Below are 22,187 nucleotides of genomic sequence, written 5' to 3' on the forward strand. Positions count from 1 at the left end.
GGTGTGGAGCCACACACTATGTGGGTGTAACCCACATGAGAAGACAATAAATGAACTGATCAATAGGTGTGGTTGTGGCAAAATCAGCAAGTGACTTCCCTAACAGACAACACACTGACCACTGGATCTCTTGGGAAATATGGCGTCAGCTGCATGGAGGATCTGATTTATGAGATCTTTACTACTTTATCACTTTGAAATGCTTCATAGTGACAAAGGACTTCCTCTGCTCCTTCGAATTATCTTCTCCACGAGGTGGAATGAAGAACACCTATTTTGTAGAAGGGGGATGTGCGCCAAGGAAGGCCAGATTAACAGGTTTATTAGACGGCTGAACTAAGGTGTCTACCATGAAAATTTTTGTCCGTTACTAAACAGTGACTGCTTTCAAATTGAAAACAAACAAGAAAACCAAAAATAAAACCTAGAATCAAGTTCTGGCTTTGTCCCTGAGATGTTGCCTCAATACCTCGATTTCCCTGTTGCGAGCCAGCCGCAGCAGTCTGGGTGTCAGGGGTTCCTGAAGGATGGCAAGGCGTCGGCGCAATTGTAGAGAAAATGGTAAGGGAAGGGGAAGGGGAATGGGGAGACACAGACACTCGATCAGGGTGCTGACATCATCCTGCTGAGGGTCTCAGCAGCCCTTTATTTATACTAAGCAAATCCCGAGTGCACAAGCATAAGGTAGGAAGATAACAATCATCACATGTCCTTTTTCAGGAGCCGCCAAGAGTCTGTTTGCCTTCCAGCAGAGGTGTAACATTTATTATTCTTTGTCTTAAAGAAGGCACAGTTGCTAAACAAATGTTTTCAAAATAGTTATTTACTTTAAACAATCTAACAGTTATTTTATTACTAGCAAAAAGCCTATGTGTCTACAACTAACATTTCTAAGTTTGCCAGGTGAACGATTAACTACGGGCTGGAGGAAAACAAAGGGCAGGAGATTACCTGGGGGAAGGGAGACAAAGAGATGATTTCTAACTAACCTATAAAGTTTAGACTAACATATAACTAATTGATTAAAGTAAAAAACAGAAAGCTTTTATATAGAAATTATCAGCTATAGTATATTGTTTTAATATTGATTTGATGTTAAGGAACCAAGGGCCTGGAGGGCGTTCATGCCAGGCAAGCCTCACTGACTCTTCCCTAGCCCCCAACTCTCAATTAGGGGAGGAAGTCTCCTAATCTAAACAAAGAGTTTTCTACCTATCACTCCTCTACTATCTAGTCAGCCTAGTTTCCCTATTTTTTTAAGATCAAGGGGCAATTTTCTCTTCCATAAGGTTGCTGGTTGTTGTTTTAAGGAACTACAAATATTTTATCAGAGGCAAAAGCAGGAGATGGTTATAGCCTTTGATCCTCAAAAAAATGGTCAATATGCGACATATCAGTAGTTGTAACATTGACCATTTCCGAGTGCGTTATTTGTGCTGCCGTGATTACTAACTAGCTCAACCATTCACAAATTGCTGTTGACTTATTCTTGAATGCATACTCTAACAGCTACCATACCACTTGTCACATCCTAGGGAATTAGCCCTAAACAAACAGGAAGAATTTAGCAGGAGTCAACTATGGCGTCTCCTGGTTTATCAGGAATTTTCTTATACTTGGAGCATGGCTCGCCTCTGCCACCCAACTGTTATCCTTAACTTTAAAGTAAAGGAACTTCTTTCTCTAATTAGCTCTTGCCTCAAGACACCACATCTCTATATCAAAGACTTGGCCAGATAGATGTTTACAACCTTTTGTTCCCAGAAGTTTTTTCACTGGTTAATGTAAAGCCAAATGTTGAACTGCTGCCTTTTTGGCAGAGGACTACTAATTTTATGACAAATGTAATATTTATATCATGCAGTGCCATTTGTCATCAATTTGGTTATTCAGTGATTGATCAGTATTTGCAGTTTTACTTTTAAATGCGTATTTTAGCAATGGTAGAAACTAGCCATAAACAAATGAGGAGAATCTTGGAGTCAGCTTGTAACAGGGTGGTCCCCAGTAAAGAGGGAGGTTCCAGGTTCCCTGCCCCACCCAAGGGAGGGTGGAGCTGAGCAGGAGGAGAAGGAAGAAGAGACTGAGGAAGGAAGCAGGATGGAGCCAGGAGACCTGGAGGAGGCACATGGAGCCTAGAGACACGTGAAGAACCTGTGCTTGTCTTTTGGTCGTGGACGGGGTGACACAGATGTGGGTGAGACCCGTGGGGAGGTGACAATGGCAGCTTTTATCTGGATGTTGATTTTGCTCTTTTCCTTCCGGGCTTGTCTGGTTGGTTGTGACCCTTTTCTGTGGGTCCCCACTGGAAGATGCTTTAGACTTGTAGCAGGCTTTGGGGCCTTGTTCTGGGCCGATCCCATATGGATGGAGTTTTACCCACGAGGGGACGGGTAACTTTGGGTGCTTCATTTAGAAACTAGACCCTTTGCCTTACCTGTATTGTTTCCTAGTTTTATTAAAGTTCCTTCCCATTAAAAAAAAAAAAAAAAAAGTTCCTTCCCATTAAAGTCTCATGTGTTTTGTGTTGATGCGGCGGATGGCAGAACCCATTTAGAATAGGCAGGTTTGTGGGGTTTGGGCTGCCCCTCTCCCTGTCCTATAACAAGCTAACGAGATTCCTGATTTTTCAGAAATCTGCCCCATGTCTGGACTTTTGTCAGACGACATGAGTAGCACAGCTCCCCATATTTCCCTACCTGTAATATGTGGGAATAACCTCAAAGTCTTTTTGTAAAGGGAGTATTGTATCTGAAAAGGAGTCTGCATTTCTTCCCTTTGAAGGCTTTCGCAGCTATAGCATGAGGGGCTCAGCTGCATCTATGGGTCTGCTTCTGTCTGTACTGTAGCCTGGCAATCATCAGGTTATGGTGAGGGCCACGTTTGGATTTAGTCTGGCTTCAAGCTTCACTTTATCTTCAAAGCAGACATTTTCTTCAGGGCATCTTACTAACAAGAGATGGCATGTTCTTGAGTTGCATAAAACCAAGCCCCCTGGAGATGACCTTTCTCCCCTAGTCCCCCTACGGCAGTTATGACCTTCTGAAGTCAGACTGCCAGGGTTCAAGTCCCAGCTCTTAGATACCAGTCATGTGACTGAGGCCCAGTTACTTAATTCTCCAAACTTCAAATGCCTTCTTTAGAAATTGAAGACAATGGTACTGACTTCACAGCTGTGAGGATTTAAATGAGTTAATTCACATAAAGAGCTTACAACACTGCTAGGCATACTTTTGTTTTTAAAGATTTATTTATTTATGCATACAAGAGATGGGGTACAGGCCAGAGATGCGGGGGATGAGAAGATTCACAAGGGACAGAGTGGGGAACAGAACAGGCAGACTGAAATACACTGCTGAGGGGAGCAGCGGGTGAGACAGGGGAGGTCTGCTGCACCATGTGGGTAAGCTCCCTGGCCAGGTATTGAACTCGTGCTGCAGTAGTTGTGGATAGCTTCAGTGCTGATGCTTAACCTCTTGCGCCACCGGGGAGGCCCCTAGGCATACGTTATATACATTAATAACCAAGCATGCTTGAATGCAACTTCTGGCTTCACCTGAGTAACTGTACAATTTTATGAGCTTGTGCTCTGCAGATCAAGTGTGATCAAGACTAACGGCATTAATGACTCATTCAACAACCCTTAAGGTATAAATGTCTCTATATTATAGATAAGGACACTGAGGCACAGAGAGCTTAAGATTTGAAGGTTCTTTTTCACATACATCACCTGAATCATCTTGGATTTGCATGAATAAAGGCTTTACTACTTACTGTACAGTATTCCTAACAGTGATTTAAATGCTCTCTTCATTGATGTGAGGATTAAAAGGCAGGTAGACGGTAGCACGGGCCCTACACAGTGAACAACTCTAGAGTACCCTGTACTTTCACTCATTCCAACACCAGAATCATCAGAGCAGTAGTGGAAAATATTTCTTACACGGGCTGCCTTTTCCTTCAATCCTTGTTTCTTTTTCTTAAATATGGCCCTTCTCTTATTATTTTGGTTGTAAGGATAATGGAAGACAAGAATTTTCTTTTTCTTTTTTTAGATAAGGAATTTCCCTCAGGGATGAAAATGATTCATTCTTCAACTTCTATTCAGTTCTTGGCCCAGAGTTAGGAAAGGAGCTTCTCAGCAAGATAATAGGGTATCTAAGGCTATTGAGGAACTGTCAGAAAAAGTATAGTTGCTAAAGCTGCTTTGGAGTTGGCGCTGGCAAACAGACTATTACTTTAAGAAATAAGATTATGGCTCCAATAATCTTGGAAAGCTGGATTTTTAAAAATAATTTTATTTTTTTAATATATTTTTTACATCGTTTTTTTTTTTTTTTACAATGTATGCTTTCTCATCTCAGTTACAGTCCCCGTGAAAATCCCACCACCAATTAACCCGTGTACCATCACCATAGTCCCTTGTGCTCTTTCCTCCCGTTTTATCCTACTCCCTTCTTCCCCTTGCAGAGTGTCTCTGGTTTATAGTTGCTTGTTGATTTTGATTTTCACTTTATTATAATAACTTTTTTCCCCCTGATCCGTTATTTGGATCCTCTACATTGATCCCATAAGTGAAACCATCCAGTATTTTTCTTTTTCTTTCTGACTTATTTCACTAAGCATGATCCCTTCCAGCTCCATCCATATTGCTGTAAATAGCATGAGTTTATCTTTTTGATTGCCAAGTAATATTCCATTATGTATATATACCACATCTTCTTGATCCAGTCATCTATTTGGGGCCATCTGGGTTGGGAAAGCTGGATCTTTGTGTTTCACATGTGAGGAATGTGAGCATGTTTTAAAAGTTTTGAATATATAGCCACACAAATTTCTGGAAGCACCAGAAAGTAGAACAGTTTAGTATTTTCTCAACTTTATTAGGGGGGTAGGGAGTGGGGGATATTATGAGTAGTCTTGAAGGTTTTTTGTTCTTTTAATGCAGAATTACTTATCCCGTTTTGATACCAGATGAGACTGTAAGGGTGATGTTTCTCCTTAAGCCTATACACCATTTCCAGGTGAAGCGCTGCAGGCTTCTGACTCCAATACCTAGGCAGGGCCTGCTAGGCCATAGCTACAAAGACATCCTGTGACTCAGCGCCTAGCAGGTTTGGGCATTATGTAAACTTTCACAGACTTGCTGAAAGGGATAGTGCCCTCGATGATGTTTTCCACCTGGGGTGACACCTCACCACTCTCGAGCCAGAAGGATTTTGGAATGCGTGAATTGGAGTTGTAGGCCAGCAGCAGCCTCACTTCCACCTGGCATGGTTCTGGAAAAAAAAAAGACAAAAGAAATCCTCTATGACTGGGCAACTGCTTGGAATATGGAAGAAATGTCAAGCAAAACAACATCCAAGATAGAAGAATGAGGATTTTTTTTTTTTTTTTTTTTTTTAAGATTTACAGACTGACGAAGTACACTGCTGAAGGGAGCAGCGGGCATGACAGGAGAGGTCTGCTGCCCCATGTGGGTGGGACCCTCGCTGGCTGACCGGGATCGAACCCACGCTGCAGAGGCTGCGGAAAGCTTCACAGTGCAGCGCTCAACTGCCTGTGCCACAGCGGAGGCCCAGAAGCAGGAGGATTTCAAGGACATTTCTTCATCTGTCCACATCACTTCACTCTCCCACACCAAACATTTTCCCACCCTAAATCCTGTGAGGCTGATCCTGACCCTACAGATGAAGATCCTGACCTCTGCTTCTCCACAGGCACCTCCTCCTCTGGCCTCAAGCAGCTCAGAGCTATGGCTGCTGAGATGACCAGAGAAAAAGCTAAAAACCTGAGGTCTTCCTGACTTAAGACAGAGGCCACATGCTGCATGTATGGAATAATTCTCCTGCGCAGATAACTGGGCTCTTCTTGCAGTTGAGCTCAGACCTGAGGGCTGTGCTACCTAGTGTTAGTGGAGACGTCTTTGATTAGAGGATCTCTATGACCCAAAACACTGGCTCATGAACTGGAAGGTCTCAAGGGTCCTGAGTCACGTTATCATACCTTTTATTCTTTCATGACAAGACATTAACTGATTTGGTGTCTATAGGTGACAGGCTCCAGTGAAAGTAAATTAAGACCTCTCTCAAGTTGCTGACCAGTTGAGAGACAGAGAGAATTACAATAGAGTCCAGTACACACTCTAATTAGGTATGTAAGAACTACTGAGGGGGGAGCTCAAGAAGGCTGTGGAAAACTACAGTTAGTCTGGGCCAAGCATGTAACCCTATGAATTTTTGTACTACCACACCATGAAAGAATGGCTGACACAATCCCAAGAAAGTCCCAAGGTTCTAAGAAATTCTGTGAGCTAGCCCAAATCTACCTGAGTGACAGAATTTGCTCCCAGTTCATAAACTTAAGCAATTAAGCCCTGTGGGTTGTTTTTTTTTTTAAAGATTTATTTATTTATGCATACAAGAACTGGGGTGTAGGCCAGAGGTGGGGGGTAGTGAGAAGATTCACCAGAGACAGAGTGGCGAGCAGAACAGGCGGATCGACTGAAATACACTGTGGAGGGAAGCAGTGGGCGAGACAGGATTGGTCTGCTGCGCCATGTGGGTCAGCTCCCTTGCTGGGGATCAAACTTGTGCTGCAGTGGCTGGTGATAGATAGCCTGACAGTGCTGAGGCTTAACCCCTTGTGGAGCAGGGAGGCCCACTTATGAGCCTCTCTTAAAAGGTACATATTCTTCTCTCCTCTTATAAGTAAGGAAAATTACTTTTTCGTGTTCTGAACATGTGATTTGCCTCCCTGAGCCTTGGTCCTTCCAAACAATGCTGTTCCACAGCATTTCTTTCCCTACATCTAGGATCCTTTCATCAGAAGAGATTAGAATAAGGAATTTTACCCTCCTGAGGGGTGAGAGTTTTGGGAAATTGTGCAGAAACACTCTAGGCAGCAAGAATATGGTCTGAGGGATGCCTAGGGAAGGATACTGGCTAAAGCATTGCTGGATACTTCCTCACCTGTGCCAGGCCCAGGGTCACTGGATGTTCAAAGAAGCAGCTCTGACATTCAACAATACCACCTCCTCTTTGTGAAAACTTTGTAAACTCATCTATACCCATCTAACAGGGCTGACAGAGGAAAACTGCTAATAGCATTAAATAGTTATTCTTGTATTATAAAATACAGTAAAGGAAAATTCCAGAAAGCATTCACCTATTTTTAGAATGAATTAAATATGGTGGGGTTAAACATCTTTTCCAGCTATGCCATGCTTCCAAATCATCTTCAGTAATTTAGGAAACACCACTGAGGCCAATTCTGCCCCACATTCTAGGTTCTGTAGACTGAGCCTTTTTTAAAAGTTTCCAAAGCAGCCTTCTAGGCTTGAAATGTAGTATCTTTTGCACTTGAATTCTTCCATTTTATTCTTAACAGTTAAAAAAAAAAAACAACTTATGTAATCTCCTTGTCTTTTCACAAAAGAGGTTCTACTCAGTTGCTATACGGGGAGGGTAAAGTGTGATTAGATCATCTTACTTTGCATTACCCCACAAACCAGTCAACGTGGGTGGGGAGGGCAGTAACAGTCGTCATTTTACTTATTCAGGGGAATGAACTGAAATGTTCATATACAATGAGAGTGATTTTAAATTTTTAGTAAGAAATATAAAACTGTTTAATTTCTAGACAGAGAAATCCTCAGAACTAATTTGTAGATTGAAAACTGTCATCATCATTTTGAAGATGAGGAAAGAGATTCAGAAGGGAGAGTGACTTGTCTAAGGTTATGGAGCAAGTTAGGCTGAGTTAGGTCAGGGAAAGGCCTTTTGGCATCTGCTCCAGGGCTCTTTCCACGAGACTCCATTCTATTGTAATTTCCTGTACATCTTTTGGAAAAACCTAGTGCTTTGTGCAATCAGGACATTGCATCAAATTAGTCTCAATGTGCCCAATTTCAGCCTTTAAGTTCCTTACGAAATGAATTTCAATCCTCAGCAGTCTTCATTCAACCACGTATATTTCAAACTGCAAAAAAGTTTTCTTTTTTCCAGTTGTCTCCTTACCTGTCCAGGCAGTGTGGGACAGGTACACCTGAGTGATAAGTCGATGCCGCCCTGGGCCAGGATTCCGGAAGTCTGTAGGTTTAGGGTGGATCATCTGGGCCTGGCCATCTGGATATAAGACCTAAAGGCAACAGAAATTTAAAAAAGGCAGAAAAGGCATGAACTTTTTAACAGAATTGCTGGTGACACCTTTTATGAACCCCAAAACTGAAGGAAAAGAAAGAGGACACCAGCCTTCAAAGAAGACTGCTCCCTGAGTGGAGGGTAGTGCTGCCCAATTCTCTACACTCCCTGCTGCAGCACAAAGCAGTGGTTAGTAAATGTTTTCCAGAATTCATGGGGATCAAGTGATGGAATTATGATGTCTCTATAAAGTACACACATATATCGCCAATTAACTTACAGCAAAGCAGCCAACAATATACAATAAGGAAAGGACAGTCTCTTCAAAAAAATAGTGTTGGGAAAATGGAAAAGTCACGTGCAAAAGAATGAAACGGAAACAAACTAGAGCAAAAGAAAAATCACTCAAAGAGGATGAAAAACTTGAACCTAAGACCTGACACTAGAATTTCTTGATGGGAACAGAGGCAGTATTCTCCTTGCCTCTAGTTTTGGCAATGATGTTTTGAATCTGACAAAAGCAAACAGCAAAAGTAAACAAGTGGGCCTACATCAAGTGTATTTCAGTAGATCTGCCTGTTCTGCTCCCTACTCTGTCTCTGGTGAATCTTCTCACCCCCCCCCCCACACCTCTGGCCTACACCCCAGCTCTTCTACACATAAATAAATGAAAATAAATCTTTAAAAACAAACTCATACAACTCAGTAGCAAGAAAACAAACAGGACAATTTAAAAATGAGCCATAGCTCAGAACAGACATTTTTCAAAAACATACACAGATGGCTAAGAGTTACATCAGAAGATGTTCTACATCTCTAATCATCAGGAAAATGCAAATAAAAACCACAATGACAGATCACATCACATCTGTAAGAATGGCTATCATCAAAAAGACAAGAAAAAAATGTTAGACAGGATATGGAGAAAAGGGAACTCTTGTGAATACAACTAAGTATTGTTGTATGTAGTAACTATGGAAAACAGTATGGCAGATTCTCAGAATATTAAAAATAGGACTATCATATCCAACAATACCACTTTTGGGTTTTTATCTGAAGAAAAGGAAAATACTAACTTGAAACAATGTGTGCACTCCCATATTCACGGGAACAATAGTTACAACAGCCAAAATAGGCAAACAACCCACGTTTCTGTTGATGGATGAATGGATAAATAAAATTAGGTACACACAATGGACTATTACTCAGCAATGAAAAAAGAATAAAATCTTATCATTTGCAACAACATGGATGAACTTAAAGGGTGTTATAAGTGAAATAAGTGAGATAAATCATAAGGATCAAGGCCTTTCACCAAGGCGGTTTTGTCCAGGCCTTGGGGAGCCTCTGTGACCTTTATAATTTTTTCCATGTTCATTACTGGCTACCCCCCACCCCCTCCTTCTTTTAAAAAATTGAAACCCAAGTACTTAAGGGTCTTGAAATATCAGGAAGCCAGAGCACCTTTATCTTTCTGCTGTGATCTCACCTATATGCAGAATCTTGAAAAAAACAAAACAAAACAAAACAAAACCCAAATTAAAACAAAAGAACCACCAAGAAACTTGCCTATGAATCCTCAATTTTCTCTCTATTTTCTAAACTTTTTTCTGTTGGAGATGGTTTAAAAAAGTACAAAGACAGGTTAAAATATTAATCCTGACATGAAAAGCCCCGCCGGGCACACACATTAGGATGACTCTCTGTCCTGACTCTGAATCATATACCATGGTCCAGCATCCATCACCAGTTCCCAAGCAGTAAGAGCGATTTTATAACTACATTTTCTCCACTAAATTATAAGAAGTTAGGAAGTTGCTTATCTGTCTCTTTTCACAGAGATCGTGCTCCATGAAGGGTTTGCTGAAAACACTGCCAGTTCTTTAAATCTCACATTGCTGTGAGTTTTCCCCTCTGCATCCCAGAGGGCCTGACAATCCTCTCTGTAGAGGGCCCGGTATATGCTGCACAGTGTACAAATGAACTAAACAAAACACTGGGTTCATTCTACAGCCAGGCATGACCTGGGTTATGGAACTACACTGACAAGACAAAGTAGGGAATAACAGGTCTTTCAAATTTGAAACTCTGGGAAGTATGGCTGAACCCACATGTTCCACAATTTCCTTTCATCCCTCCTTAGATCTTGGGGTTTCCCCTGATTCCACCCTTTCTTTCCCAAAGCTTCTACTCTCTGCTCTATCTTCAGATACCAGGCCCTAATCACAGTAGAAAGATGAAGGTATTCCAGCTTCCTGATCTTTCAAGACACTTAAGTACCTGGGTTTCAATTTTTTTAAAGGGGAGGCAGGGGCAGACAGTAATGAACATGGAAAAGAAAATGATAAAGGTAGTAGAGGCTCACAAAGTCTTGGAAAAACTGCCCTTTGTGAAAGGCCTTGATCCATCTTGATTTATTGGAAGCCTTCCTTCACTTCTCGACGACTCTCAAGAGGACAGCATAGAAACCTATGGCCCAAGTAAGTCAAAGGAAGAAAACAGTCAGTGTGAATTCTATTCAGAAACAACTGAAAAACTACCATCTTGAGGATATGGAGAAAAAGGAACCCTCGTACACTGCTGGAGGGGATATAAAACTGGTTCAGCTACTATGGAAAGCTGTGTGGAGGTTCCTCAAAACATTAAAAATGGATCTACCATATGATCCAACAATTCCACTCCCAATAATCTCCCTAAAGGACACAAAAACGCTAATTTGAAAGGAGACCCACATTCCTGTGCTTATTGCAGCACTATTTACAATAGCCAAGATATGGAAACAATCTAAATGCTCCAAAACAAATGAATGGACGAAGATGATACAGTATATATACAAAATTGAAAAGGACTCCACAATCAAAGCAATCAAAAAAGTTAAAACTCGTGCCATCTGCAACAACATGGATGGAGCTAGAAGGGATTATGCTAAGCAAAACATCAGAGGGAAAAAGATAAATATTAGTTGGTTTCACTTATAAGTGGAATATAGGAAAACCGAACAAAGGATAAGGAAAAGACAAAAGTTGAAAGCTGACCATAGATCTGAGGCAGACAGCAGGGGAACGGGAGGCAGAGGGATTAAAATAGGGGAGGGAAGAACAAGAGGGACTAAGGTGATGGTTCACAGGTGCTATAAGTGGTGGGAGAACAATGGGGACTACAACTGAGGGGAGAAATCAAATACTGTACAAAAATAAACAATGGGGCCTCCCTGGTGGCGCAAGGGGTTAAGCACTGCACTATGAAGCTGTCCACAGCCACTGCAGCACGAGTTCAATCCCTGGCCAGGGAGCTACCCACATGGCGCAGCAGACCTCTCCTGTCTCGCCCGCTGCTCCCCTCAGCAGTGTCCTTTGGTCAATCGGCCTGTTCTGTTCACCACTCTCTCTGGTGAATCCTCTCACCCCCCACACCTCTGGCCTGCACCCCAGTTCTTGTATGCATAAATAAATAAATCTTTTAAAAAATGGATGATGTAAGAAAATAAGTTTAATTATTAAAATTAATAAAAGTTAAAAACTGCCATCTTTTATATCAGGTATGATATAGAAAACTAAATTGAGCAAAAAAGAAAAAAGTACAATTGGATGGAGTTCCTGTAGGGTCTGCTTTAAAGAACTTACAAAACATTATTTTAACACAGAATATAATCTCAAGGTCATCTCAGTCACATTCACTGCTACATTCCTGATACCTAGAGCAATGTCCAGAACAGAAGAAAGTTTTCAGGGCAAGCTGGCTGGGCTGGACAGAGCTTCCCAATCACCTAACTGTCCCATACTGGAGTGGTGAGCTTCCTATCTGCTCACTGTACAAGCATCTAATAGTATAGCTGTGCATGCAGTGGATTACTTTAGAGGGATTTGTCAGCAGAGTCTGTCACAGGGCAACCCCAATACGAAATGGGCTGGCCTGATTGTGGGTCCTCACCTGTGTGCTTAAAAGGAACTTATAATGAGACTCAACTGTAGGCACACACAAAAAGGTTAATAAAGGTGACCTACAAAGAAGGGGAAATAAAGAAATGAATAACTCAGGGAGAGAGAGATAAATTGGTGAATGCATCCTACCCGTTCTGCTAAGCTGGAACCCCAATAGCATGCTGAAAGCTGGCAAAAAACCAAGGTCCCCCAAGGCCCCTATGTCAGCTTATATACCAAACCTGGCTGCTTAACTCCACCCTCAGTTCCCAGCAATCCTCCCTTCAGGGAAGATGGCATTGTGGGGTTTGTAGTCCTTGGTGTCTTGGATCTCTTTGGTCTGGGGTGGGGGTGGGGTCCATAAAACTTATTTGTGGAGTTTGTTCAGGACATCCTTTCCCCTCAACAAGTCTAGCAGATGACCCAAAAATAATTTGCCTGCAATTCCATTTGTGCTTGGTTGGTCTGTGAACTTTTTTTTTGTGGGACCCTCGTGGGCGGCCGGGGAACAAACCGGCACTTCAGAGGCTGCGGGCAGCCTCGCAGCCCAGCGCTCAACTGCTGCACCACCAGGGTAGGCCCTGTGAACTTTTTTTTAAGGACATGTAAACCAGTGATTTTCAAATCTGGCTGCACATTAGAGTCACCTCTGAGCTCTTAAAAAAGAAGTACTGGTACTCTGGTACCCTAGGATTCTGACTTAACGGGTACTGGCTGAGGCCTGTGTATCAGAGCTTTTATTTCTCTCAGAAAAATTCTAAAGTATAGTCAGGGTAAAAAAACACTAATGTGGGGGCCTCCCCGGTGGCACAGCTGTTGAGCACTGGGTTGCGAAGCGGCCCGCAGCCTCTGCAGCGCCGGTTCGATCCCCGGCTGCTCCCCGGCCACCGGAGGAGGGTCCCACATGGCGCGCAGACCTCTCCTGCCGCCCGCTGCTCCCCTCAGCAGTGTACTTCAATCCTTCTGCCTGCTCTGCTCCCTGCTCTGGCTCTGGTGAATTCTCTCACCCTCCCGCGCTTCTGACAGTACCCAATGCTTGTATAAATAAATAAATAAACAAACAAGCAAACAAATAAATAAATCTTTAAGAAAAAAAAAAAAGAAACACTAATGTGGGGGAAACAAATAAATTACCAAAAAACCTTAATGCCAGCTCAGAAAACCCAGGAGGTTTTTCCTTTGTCACCATCTGCACTTGTAATCATGTTTTAAGACCGGATTCATCCTTGCCTCTTCCAGGAAGTCTTCTCTGTGGTCTGTACTTTTTTATTCATGCTCCTCCTGCTAGAATATCTCCTGAATTTAGCTCTTATCCTTTGATCTCACTCATCCTTTCAGACTTCACCCACGCCCATGCCCCGGCATCTCCACAAAGCCTTTCCTTCCCTTAGCCTCCATCGCTCTCTAAATTGCCTCTTGATAGTATAAAAATTGGAAACAACCCTGTGGGAGAGGAAAAACAATTTTCCCTCTACCCTTATAGATTCTAGGCTAAGCCTTCCTGAATAAAAGACAGATCGACAAGAGAAAAACAAATGAAAGTTTGATAACACGTACACCACTGTGTGCACAGGAGAGACGACGGAAAACCGAGTAACTTGCAGAAATAGGCCAATCCATCACTTTAAATACCACCTTCAGCTAAAGATGAAAGAAAGATGAAAGCTGTTGGGCTGGCAATGGGGAGCAGGGTCAGCAATGAGAGGTAATCAGGCAAAGCACAGTAAACAATGATTGCTATGCAGGTTTAGTTTATGCCTTCTCCGTTGATAATAGTTTCTAGAGATTTAGTCATCTTTTTCTTCCTGGTTAAGAGAGGGAAACATCCTTAAAAATAGAGATGTCTCTCATGAATGTAAATTTCTCTCACAAAAAGGCAGCGTCTACTCTGTTTTCAAAGATTCTCCTGTATCTGCAGCTTCTCAAAAATTATCCCAAAATATTCCTTAGGCGAAAGAGGCATATTTTAGGGTAGCACATTCTGTTTCCTTTCATTCTGTCTTTGAAACTTCTAAGATATCTCACAGTCCAGATGCCGGCTGGTAGGCTGTTCTGTCATTTCACTGAACCAGTCTTATAGTCTTGAGAAGAGGGAAGTTCACGTCAACAGCTGTGTCTCCTTTCAGGAGACAGTGCTGCACACAGACTCCCAAGGTTGAGCCTATATTGTGTGAGTAGTCAGGTCTCAGTAAAAGGCCATGGTATTCTGAACTTACCCTGCACATGTCTGAAACGATGATTGGTCTACTCTCTTAAATTACCTGTCCGTTATCCGTCTTTCACCGAAACGGATCATCGTGAGGCATGTTTACCATTGCAACCCCAGCACTAAGTGTGCACACTCGAGTATAAACATTAATTCATGAATGGAAAGAAGAAAGGATGAATGCATGTGACAGGAAACACAAAAGAAATTAAGAAGGAGGGAACAGGAAGGGAGGGAAGGGGAAGGAAGGAAGGAAAAAAGAGAGAAAACTGAGACATTCGAGTCTGGGTAAAACAGCCTGGAAGCTGTTGAAGGTTGGGCTCCAGCCATGTCCAGACACACCCCAGCAAGCTCCAATATCCCCAAATCCCACTTTCAGAAGAAATGAAAACAAAGTCATTCTGCTACAGGCAGCCCAGGATTGAAAGTCCATCAATCAATCTCAACTAACTTTTCACTTGTTACTGCACCAGTCAGAACTTGACTGACTTCTAGCCTAGTTTGCATAAAGGAACCCCTATTGGAAACTGATGGACTTCTAACCCTAATTTGCATAGCTGACCAGACAAGAAACATTCTGCCTTTTCTATGTGGATAAAAGCGCCACCTCATCCAGGCAATTCAGAACATAATTCAAAGGCTTCTGGAATCTGAGTCCCTGGGGCTGCAGTCCTTGTAAAACCCCAAATAGACATTTATATTTTGCTTCAACCAGGAAGGTTTTGTTCATTCCATGATGACAGATAGATGAATGGATGAATAAACGGTAAGTAGTCTTTGTGGGACTTAACTGAAGACTATCTAAATTTGTTCAGTGTTTCTACTGTATCTCTTATGTGTCTGTATCTAACACCTATAGATCTAGATAGCCAATCTATCTATCTTCAGAAAAATGCTCCCAGTGGCTGCTTCCACCTCTCATAAATTTTGTTTGCCAAGCTAACCTACCCATATTCTGAAAAGGAGTTATCATTGCTGGAAGTTAAGAATAGAAAATTTGGAAGGGAGGAACCACAAGACCTTGCTCACACAAGGCCAAAAGTGGAGGTGGGGTAAACGTGATTAACATAGTCCTTAAAGCAGCTATAAAAATGAAAACTCCTTAGGCGCCAACTGCTAGAGCAAGTATTAGACTACTGTAGAGTACTGGAAGGTACAGACCAGAGGTGGGGATATGGGGATAGGAGGCAACTGTAGAGAATCACTGGTCCTTATAAATCAACCTAGTCACACCCTAGAAGGGATTAGGTTAACAAAAGTTAACAACTCCACGAAGTAATGAGCCCCTCCCAGAAAGAAGAAGACCCTATCTGTGCATTCTCTGCACTGGCGTGGGGCAGCAGCCCTTCTGACTGCCTGGCCTATGCAGGTGTTCTTCGTCACCAACTTTCTCCCTTTGCAAAGCAGCAGAGGCAGCTTCCTCCCAAGGCTGCTGCCTGGGACTATGCAGGCCTCTAGTTTAGCAAACTTGTCCCTTTCGGGGGCAGCTCCTTCTGCCCACTTGTGTCTGTGCAAGCATTATTTACCCTTACCTCCCTTTTATAATAAATCTGCCCTTTTGGATATAACTAACACCTCTGTCTCGTGGAGAAACTCGACTAGGAAATTTGCTGGTGCTGCTGAGAGGGAAACTCTGGGGACACTTTGCCCAGAGTAAACCCAAGGACCCCACCCTCACCCAACACCTCTCCAAAACTGACTTCATTATTACAACTGTCTACAGCCGGTTGTTCAGAAGCGTGGGCAGTAGCCTGGACTTTCAGTTGGTTGGAGGGGTGCCCTGGAAGACGGAACCATTGTCCTTTGCAATCTGAGGCTGTCTATGAGTAGACAGTGTCATCCTGTTAGTGTCTAATAACTGCTTATTGGTGTGGGGAGGCCTATTCATATAAACTCACGTGTAAATTGGTCACAGGATACTGTAATACAATTTCATTCAAGAATACATCTGATTCAAAGTCAACTACTACTGTTTTTTAGTTGTAGAACCTGAAGTTCAGAGTTTAAGAAACTTGCTCCAGAACTCACTCAGCAGTAGAGTGGGGTTCAAGTCCAGTATCTTCCATAAAGACTCATGTCTTCTCCTTTCCCAGTTTCTGACTCTCAGGCAAAGATTATAGGGGTGCTTAAGTCTAGAAGTTCCATGAAGAGCAAAACCTGACAGACCTGGACCTTCACAGTGCTCTGAGGATCCTGCACATGTTCCAGGGTTGCGTCGACATCCAGAGCCACCACCAGCCCAGACGTAAACCGTAAAGGGTTGTCTGACTCGCCTGCGGGCTCAATGATGGTAGCTGAGGCTTTGTGGATCTGTAAACAAGAAGATACAATGACTCTAAAGCCAAGTCATCCCTGGGTATTAAAACATGATCCTGGGCCTCCCCAGTGGCACAGCAGGTCAAGCATTGCAGCCTCTGCAGCACGGGTTTGATTCCTGGCTGGCCGGGGAGAAACCCACATGGCACGGCAGATCTCTCCTGCCTCGACCGCTGCTCCCCTCAGCAGTGTCTTTGGTCCGTCTGCCTGTTCTGCTCTCTGCTCTGTCTCTGGTGAATTCTCTCGCCCTCACGTGCCTCTGACCTGTACCCCAGTTCTTGTATAAATAAACAAATCTTAAAAAAAAAAGTGATCCTTTCCTTTCTGTCTCCTTAGAGTAGGCATGTGAGAGTTGATCAAAGGAAAGGCCCTTTGCACCGGTGGTCAAAGAAGATCACCAAGGTGAGCAGTTCTGTCAGGACAGAATTGGCCTAAAGGGGTGAGACATAGACCCTGACCTGCTCCGGAAGGGGGAGGTGCAGGAAGGTACTCTGTCGAAGCATGGTCTGCAGAATTTTGACCACTTCTGCAGGTTTGGATGTCATGAGTCGAGGCATGAGGTCAAGAAGTTTGTCCACAAAGCTGTCCTGTAGGTGTGGCAAATCAGCGATGAAACATCTAGAATAATAAACAGAAGCAATGGATTTTGTACTTATTCACCACAGGATGAACCCCAAATATCTCCCAAACTCTGAAGTAGGAAAAGTGATGAATTGGAGGAACTCATGGTTCCAAAATGAGACAGCCAGGTAGGTACCTAGATAATGATGCCTTAGAGACACCCTCATCATGAGAATCTTGTCTGCTGAATACCCATTATGTGCCAGCTATACCCCTCAGTGTTTCACATTACCTTAGATGATCCTCTTAGAAATCCTGTTCACTGTTAGAATTATTTTATCAATACTACAGACTGATTAATTAAATAAATTAATTATATTTATCAATTTAAAAAACATGTCTTTAGGATTTACTAAATGCCAAGTACTATCCTAGACACTGGGGCTACAACAATGAGCAAAAGAAAAGAATATGCCTATCTAAATGGAGCTTATAGTCAAGAGATAGAAACACTGAGACTAAAGGTGGATGATGTTGAAGGCTAAAAAAGTTAAGCAGTTTATTCCCAGCTCTTACTTATTCCACAGAACTCCTATCTTGTGGAAGGGGACAGTCAGAAAATATTTCCCTAAGGAGATAGTATCAGTGCAGGTACTCACAACATGCAGCTCTACACAACAAAAAAGGCACTTGGGCAATTCAGACTTGCTACTCTTGCAAAATTCTTCTCAACCCAACTGCCAAAAACTTACTCTCTACTTCAAAGAATCCAAACTCAAAAGTAAGCATGAACTTTGTTCACCCTTGAGGCAAGGCGCTTAAAGAGCCAAAATAGTTGTATCATTTGCTGTAGAGTAGCAACTACAGCCCTGAAGGCTGGCCTTGCAACCGAGCCCACAGCAAGCTTTTATTAGCCAAAGGAAAAGCATTGTCATACAAACCTCAGGTATGGTAAAGTTCATGGGCGGAGGGACAAGGGGTGGCAGAATGAAATTAAGCATCGAGTCTTTCATTAAAGGATTACCCCTCTGTTCTTCCCAACCCTGCTCCCCTCAAAAAAGAGAATCAAGTGCTTTTAAATTCCCTAATATCTTTCCTCCTAGTTTTATACTGACAGCACACTGCAGGTCTGTCTACTACCTTGACTCCCCGTTTTTTGGCCAAGTCTGCCAAAAATCTATTCCATCTGTTTTAACTGACTTCATAATAAGAACTCTAAGAAAACATTTATTCTACAAAATAAAAATTACCTACAGAATTATGGAACTTTTTTGGTAGATTATAAAGAAACATGCAAGTTTAAGAATATGGGGTAGGGTGGGGTGGGGAGAAGAGAAGTCATGATTTTTCCACAAGAGTTTCTGATACATAATATTTGTCTTTTCATGGCTCATCTTAGTGCTGAATGTAAATGATTATGGATGTTTTTATTATTCTGCTGTTGTGTATTTAGGTTTGAAGTTAATGTTAAAGAAGTTTATATACAACTAAAGAAACTTATACACAAACTAGAGCACACTGCCATAAAAAATAGATCAGTTGCATGGGCTAAACCAAGAATTCTGGACTGTGATCACCACTGTTGCCTTGTGTTATTCTCTACATAAGCCAGAAGAGTGACAAAATACTTACCTCTGAAAAAAGTCCACTTCCTGCAAGAATTTTTCACACATACCAAATAAAAGATCAACTCTGTAGAAAAGATTAAAGAAAAAACAACACAATAAGCTGTGAAATCTGTGAACTGAGGAATGAGGACCAAAGTCCCAGACACCTGAGCCTAAACAAAAGGAGAAAGAGCATATACTACTACAAAAATGACCTTTAAGAGAAATAGAGGACTTATAATGAACCTAGGGGATATATTTGCCAGGATCCCAAAACTAGATTAAGACACTCTTAATACCCAATAAACTCAATCAACTTTCAAAATCTAGGACTACTGCAAGTCTCAGCTGGCACCAGATTAAGGCTAAAGTACAGGGGTACTGTTAGCAGGAAAGGATGTCCTAAGCAAACTCCATACAGGCTTTGTAGTTCCCAATGTCTTGATGGAGTGGGGGTGGCATTTTTTTTACTACCTATCTCAGAGTCTAGTTTTGCATAACTTCCATAGGGATTTTGTCTGCTTAAACTAGAAAAATTGTACATGAGTTTCACTGTGTGGCTGTGAGTGGAATCTTCCAGTAAGGAGAAACAGAGCTGAACCAAGAAGAGGAGAACCCACTGCTTTGTTCCTAGGGCTCCAGAGACCCCCCAAGGGAGGTGAGGAAGCTGCCTCCATGGGCTGCACTGGACGACCCGGCAAACGGAAAAGCCCTGGTACCTCGAAAAGAGGAAGCCCAGGTGGAGTCTGGCGAGACCAACTTAGTCCTTGAAGCCTACATGGACCGGATGTCAAGAGTTCGCTCTGACCCTGTATGGATTGTCCAACACAGCAGCTAAAACTGCTGTTTGGTTATTCTGCCCTGTGATTTTATTCAAAAATAGGTAATTGGTTTAAAAGTAGATTTAGTTTGCAAACTTTTGCTATGCTGTTGAAACAGTTTGGGACCAAGGTTGAGAGAACTTGTTTTTATATAAGTTGAGCCAATTTTAAGATTTGTTTTTCCTGTGATTTGATATCTTTGCTGTTTTATTTTGGCTAATGCCTCCAGATGCTTTTTTTTCCCGCTTGGACTGATAAACTATTTTCCAGGAATGTAGGACTTTTGCTTTCCACAATGGACAATACCTGGAGTGACCGGTTTTCTTTCCAATGGGAGCCCTGAGAAAAATTTTCATCTGAGGCTGCACCCCAGCATCCATACATTTGATCTTCATCACCATGGAAATGGTGGCAAAAAGTGAAAGGCGGAAATTTTTAGGGGGAAAGGGTGTCCTGAGCAAACTCCATACAGGCTTTCTGGATGCCACCCCCACTCCATCAAGACACTGGGAACTACAAATCCCATGATCCCCAAAGGGAAGTTGCGAGGACCTAAGGGCGGAGTTAAGCAGCCATTTTCTCAGTTTGTAAATAAAACCAGCCATGTTAGTGGGGCCTGGGGCATTTGGCTCGTGCTCTTGGCCAGGCAGGTTTGGTCTCGGCGGGTCATTTGGGATTCCAGGGGGGCAGAATGGAAAGGATGCATTTAAGAATTTATCTTCCTCTTTTCTCCCTTAGTTGTACATTTCCTCATTCTCCTTCCCTTGTAAATAAATCTTTTGTTAACTTTTAGTGTGTGCCTGCACTTTAAGTCCCCTTTAAGCACGTGGGTGAGGACCCACAGTCAGGCAACCCACTTTAGAGCGGGGTTGCCCTGTAATAGTACCACTTGCCAGCAGTGCAGTATCATATGACTTCTCTGCAAAAGTCCCTGCAGCTGTCCATATGGCCATCTGGGAGACTGGACCCTGCAACTGGCAGCTCAGGTGCAAGGAAATGCGCTCAACATCAGGCCAGTGTGGATAGCATCCTGAGACTCATGCCCCATCGTGCTAGTATCTCTTGAAACAATTCTATAGACATACTTGCAGGGTCCTCACAAGTGATACGCCAGTTACCAGGTCCCAAACTATGGAATTTGCACCAGGCAATTATAGTTCATTAATAGTTCCTTCTACTCTACATGCAATTTCCTCAGAGATCATTTTTACCATAGCAGGCTTACAAATAAGGTAGTTGAAACTATCAACTTTCCAGGTTATAGATGTATAAAATGAACCAAAAGTCAAATTCTCATGTGGAAGGGGAAAACATATTGTTACTACTTTGCCCCCAGACACAAGAGTATGCAACTGCATCTTTATCTTGACTTCTGCCTGATAGTACTTGGACTAGTTCATTTCAGTTAAAAGTTAATGCACACCTAAACAATTCTGGCGACATACTAAATTGATGAATCTTACTAATCACACAACAGATTTTTTTTGTTTTTCCTCATTGGCATTTTCTTTTTATTACTTGTAATCCTGCATGACATTTCCTATTTATTTTTATTAATAATAATTCCTTGAAGGTACAGTGTTCCAATAAAGAAAAACAAATACTCTTTTCTTGTATAAAAAAATATAAGAGTAGTGTCAAGGTTCTTAATAAACTAGCTTACTGTTTCTACTAAAATGTAAACTCCATGAGTAAAGACTATATTGTTCATCATCTATTTCTAGATATAAGCAGCTATTTAATAGGTATTTGTTAAATGAATAAAGGAGAAATGGAAACTTATTCTAAAATCAACATTCATTTGAATTCTTTTCCTAAGAAACAGGTAGCATGTGAAACTTTTTAACTGACAAAACTACCAAAAGTGAAACTAACATTTTAGAGTGAGGTTAACCTACCAAAGACCATCGGGGGTGAGAGGCCTAGAAGGGAAAACTCCAGCTAAGCAAAGGCTGAAGGGTAAACCATTTGGTCATGCAGTGTTATTTTTTTGGTGTGCTTCATTAGAACTATCTTGGAGAACTTTCAAGCAATAAAATGCCAAAAGATTTGGGAACTCTCTCCAAACCCCAAAACAGAGCAGACAGTCTTCACCTTCATGCTACATGAAGTAGACCTTGACATTAAGAAGTCCTACCTTTTCTTTGGTGAGAAGAAGGTAGACATAGGAAAAGTGAGACCCACTCAGGAAAAAATCAAACACTGACCTTCCCTACATTGGGGAAGTCCACACCAATTAAAGAACTTAAACCAGCCTAGACTTTCTTTTATAAGTATGAAAAGACAATGGAAAATTATTGGATGTTATAAGGATAATCAGGACCTGTAAAGGACTAAGCAGATCTCAATAAGATAAAGTCAAAGCAAGAAAGCACAGAAAACTTAAACAAAAATTAACAAAAAAAAACAAAACTTAAACAAAAATGAGTAACCTCAGTGAGATTTAAGCGAGATGAAAGGATATTGCATCAATAAAGCAAAAGAAATTGTATGAAAAAAATGTAGAGGGGGCCTCCCTTGTGGCGCAAGGGGTTAAGTACAGCACTGAGGCAATCCACAGCCTCTGCAGCACCAGCTCCATCCCCAGCCGGCCAAGGAGCAACCCACATGGCGCA

General features: G+C 42.1%; 1 protein-coding gene across 3 annotated transcripts in view; it reads right to left on the bottom strand.

Annotated features, from left to right (window-relative positions):
* Positions 1–5,100: 5,100 nt before the first annotated feature.
* Positions 5,101–22,187, bottom strand: part of INTS4 (integrator complex subunit 4) — a gene marked incomplete at both ends in the record, with an annotated part of 112,956 nt that continues 95,869 nt past the window's right edge. For all 3 annotated transcript variants that reach the window (XM_084228916.1, XM_084228917.1, XM_084228915.1), the window contains 5 exons: positions 5,101–5,279; positions 8,019–8,139; positions 16,434–16,577; positions 17,042–17,201; positions 18,777–18,836. In XM_084228916.1, the coding sequence (XP_084085042.1) occupies positions 5,101–5,279; positions 8,019–8,139; positions 16,434–16,577; positions 17,042–17,201; positions 18,777–18,836 (664 nt within the window). The remainder of the gene's footprint in view (positions 5,280–8,018; positions 8,140–16,433; positions 16,578–17,041; positions 17,202–18,776; positions 18,837–22,187) is intronic.

The sequence above is a fragment of the Talpa europaea genome, assembly GCF_964194135.1.
Source record: "Talpa europaea genome assembly, chromosome: 1".
NCBI lineage: Eukaryota > Metazoa > Chordata > Mammalia > Eulipotyphla > Talpidae > Talpa > Talpa europaea.